A 2,550-nucleotide genomic window follows, 5' to 3' on the forward strand; every position below is an offset into this window, starting at 1 on the left:
AAAATAATTGTGTTGCTTCATGTTCATTTAATTTAAGTCATACATGGTTACCTGTGCTAAAATCTGAAGTAGACCAAAGAAACATACACCCAAATTAAATTTACACCAAAATTATTAATTAACATTACCTTTACTAATTTAAACAATGAGATTAAGTCAAAGTGACATAACTGACAATTTGCACAAACGAATTATCAGAGCGAATTTTGATATATTATATTATCCTACTATTGTTATACAATTTATTAACATACTCTTTTTTAGGTTCATTTAGGTTTTTTTGATAACGATAGCAGAAAATAGCTATCGAAACATGAAGGTTATTTTTCAAATTAATTTCTCTACTAATTGGAATTTTCTCTTACAGCTTGAGCCTAAGTGTTCTAATTTTTCCTAATAGTTCTTGATTACTTTTTGATAAATAATTCGTTCTTATTGCGAAATGGGAGCACTATTTATCAATCTGTAATAAAAGACGTGAGGAAATTTACTCGTTTTTAAAGACAAAAATTGTTGAGGCAAAATACCCAAAAAGAAGTTTGTAAAAAAATGAATCCGCCTCAACAATATAGAACTTATCTACAACTTAGGTATATTCTATTCTATTTTGTTGATTTGCTCACCTTTGCTTGTTAGTCAACGGATTCCATGATGCTATTGAGGTTTCGGTCAAAGGACTAAAGTATAGAGTATCATCAGCTGGATTCAGAGCCAAACCCAACCCTTGAGAGGATTTTCTCCCTGCCAGAGTCACGGGAATGTCTTCGAATTCAGCTGGTGGGCCCTTGGTTAGAGTGGCAGTTGGGATACTGAAAATTCTAGAGAAAAACAGATTGCGGCGTATAAAATAAACTTCAAACACGATTGTTAGCCGGTTAACAATGTGATAAATGCACATAAATTTTATGTAAAAACACTAATTTATCGATGGAAAAACGTCTAGAACTTTTGCTAAAATTTCACTTTAAAGCTACGCTTACCTATCAGTAGCCAAAGGTTGGTAAAAAACGGTGGCTAACTTAGGCGAATGGGCCAATCCCACTACGCCATCAGGCAAAGTGAAACTTTCGCCTGTAATGGTATAAGTAGCAAAGTTGGGGTCAGGGAACATGCTCGGATGAGTGACTCTCCAAGTTCGGTCCCGAAGTGCATCATACACAACAATTCCTAAACCCCAAAAAAATATACTTCAACTTAAAAATTTCGCCCAGGTGAACATACCTGGAGCAGCGGTATCTGCCAGATAAACAAAGGCTGAATCGCAAGTTCCCTGAATGGTTTCATCGATGATCAGGTTGGCCAGTAAGGACGCAGGTCTCAGTACTTGTCTAGGAAAGATCACGGTTCTAACTGGCTGGTTCGTTTTCAAGTCGAAAACCACCAATTTGGGGTTGCATATTCTTTGAAAGTCGTCAACCGATGTCATTATTCCCGAATCTAGAGCCTGGAATAAGTATTCCGTTAAACTCCTCCCCAGTGAAAGTCGGTCGCATTCTTTACCCATAATCTTCCACAAGAGTCCAGCCTCATTCTGTAAACAGAGACCAAACCCGCGCAGGTGGTTTCGTTGTCCAATCCCAAGCCGGCACCATGATACGACCAGTCGGGATATGGTTGGGGTTTAGGGCTGGACCCTAAGGGAATGTTTCGGGGAATGGTAAATAATGTTGCAGGAATACCCGCTCTTAGGCGGGGCGCTCCAAGGAATATTCGGTCCGCTGTTACTTCCAAACCGGTGAATACAGTGTTTTCTGGTCTATAACAAAACAAATTTGAAGCAGATGCAAAATGCTGGAAACTGCTGGAATTGTCTAATCAAGAGTATGTTGAATCGGCTTTTTGATCCAAATTTGTCAAGAGCACGCTCAAAAGGCTTCAGAAGGTTCCAAAAGGGCCTTTCTTTGGAACTATTCTATACATTCCATACGTTTATAGGCGCGGTGTTTTTTATTTTTATGTAAAAAATTTAATTTAGTTACACTAAATAATCGCATTTACCTGAAATCAACCGCACTGTACCCATAAGGTGGATCGAACTGCAACAAGTTCCACTGGCTCACAATTTCCAATTCCGCCTCACATTTTTCCAAAATCCACAAAGTGCAGAGAAGTAGTTGCAAGAATTTAATGTTCATTTTGTTTCTTTAAACCTGCAAATTGTGAGCAATTAGTTGCTCAATTACAAAATTATTGCCATCCATTGTGACCATTTCAAGGAGCTCTTAAGGCAGTTACGATAGACTGGTTAGAAAACTGGCCCCAAAAAAGTAAATCGTTTGTCTTCTATCACTCGTATTCATGTTACGGATGACTGATGGGTGTTTTCTACTAAATTGTCCAATTAATGGCTATTTAAAAAAATAATTTTGAAAAATGATTGCCAATTGCAGCTGTCGTCATGGAAAATAATTTGCGGCAATTTTCAGCCAATTTACATTTTTTCATGCTTTCATCACTTATGACGCTATAAATGTTGATTGTAATTGAAGACATGTTTTGTCTGCATTGGTTTACTCATTGTTACTATTTGCACGTCTAGAGGCTTATTTC

General features: G+C 37.4%; 1 protein-coding gene across 1 annotated transcript; it reads right to left on the reverse strand.

The window, feature by feature from the left end:
• Positions 1-623: 623 nt before the first annotated feature.
• On the reverse strand, positions 624-2,150 carry LOC125503182 (protein yellow-like; the record flags this gene model as incomplete). Its single annotated transcript, XM_048663190.1, is given in 5 exon segments — positions 624-818; positions 981-1,167; positions 1,222-1,444; positions 1,501-1,756; positions 1,999-2,150. Coding segments are annotated over 5 exon segments (998 nt in total), but the record flags the coding sequence as incomplete, so codon positions are not given.
• Positions 2,151-2,550: the final 400 nt, after the last annotated feature.

Source organism: Dendroctonus ponderosae, unplaced genomic scaffold (assembly GCF_020466585.1).
Source record: "Dendroctonus ponderosae isolate FM_Combo_2020 unplaced genomic scaffold, Dpon_F_20191213v2 Dpon_F_20191213_1295, whole genome shotgun sequence".
In the NCBI taxonomy this organism is placed as follows: Eukaryota; Metazoa; Arthropoda; class Insecta; order Coleoptera; family Curculionidae; genus Dendroctonus; species Dendroctonus ponderosae.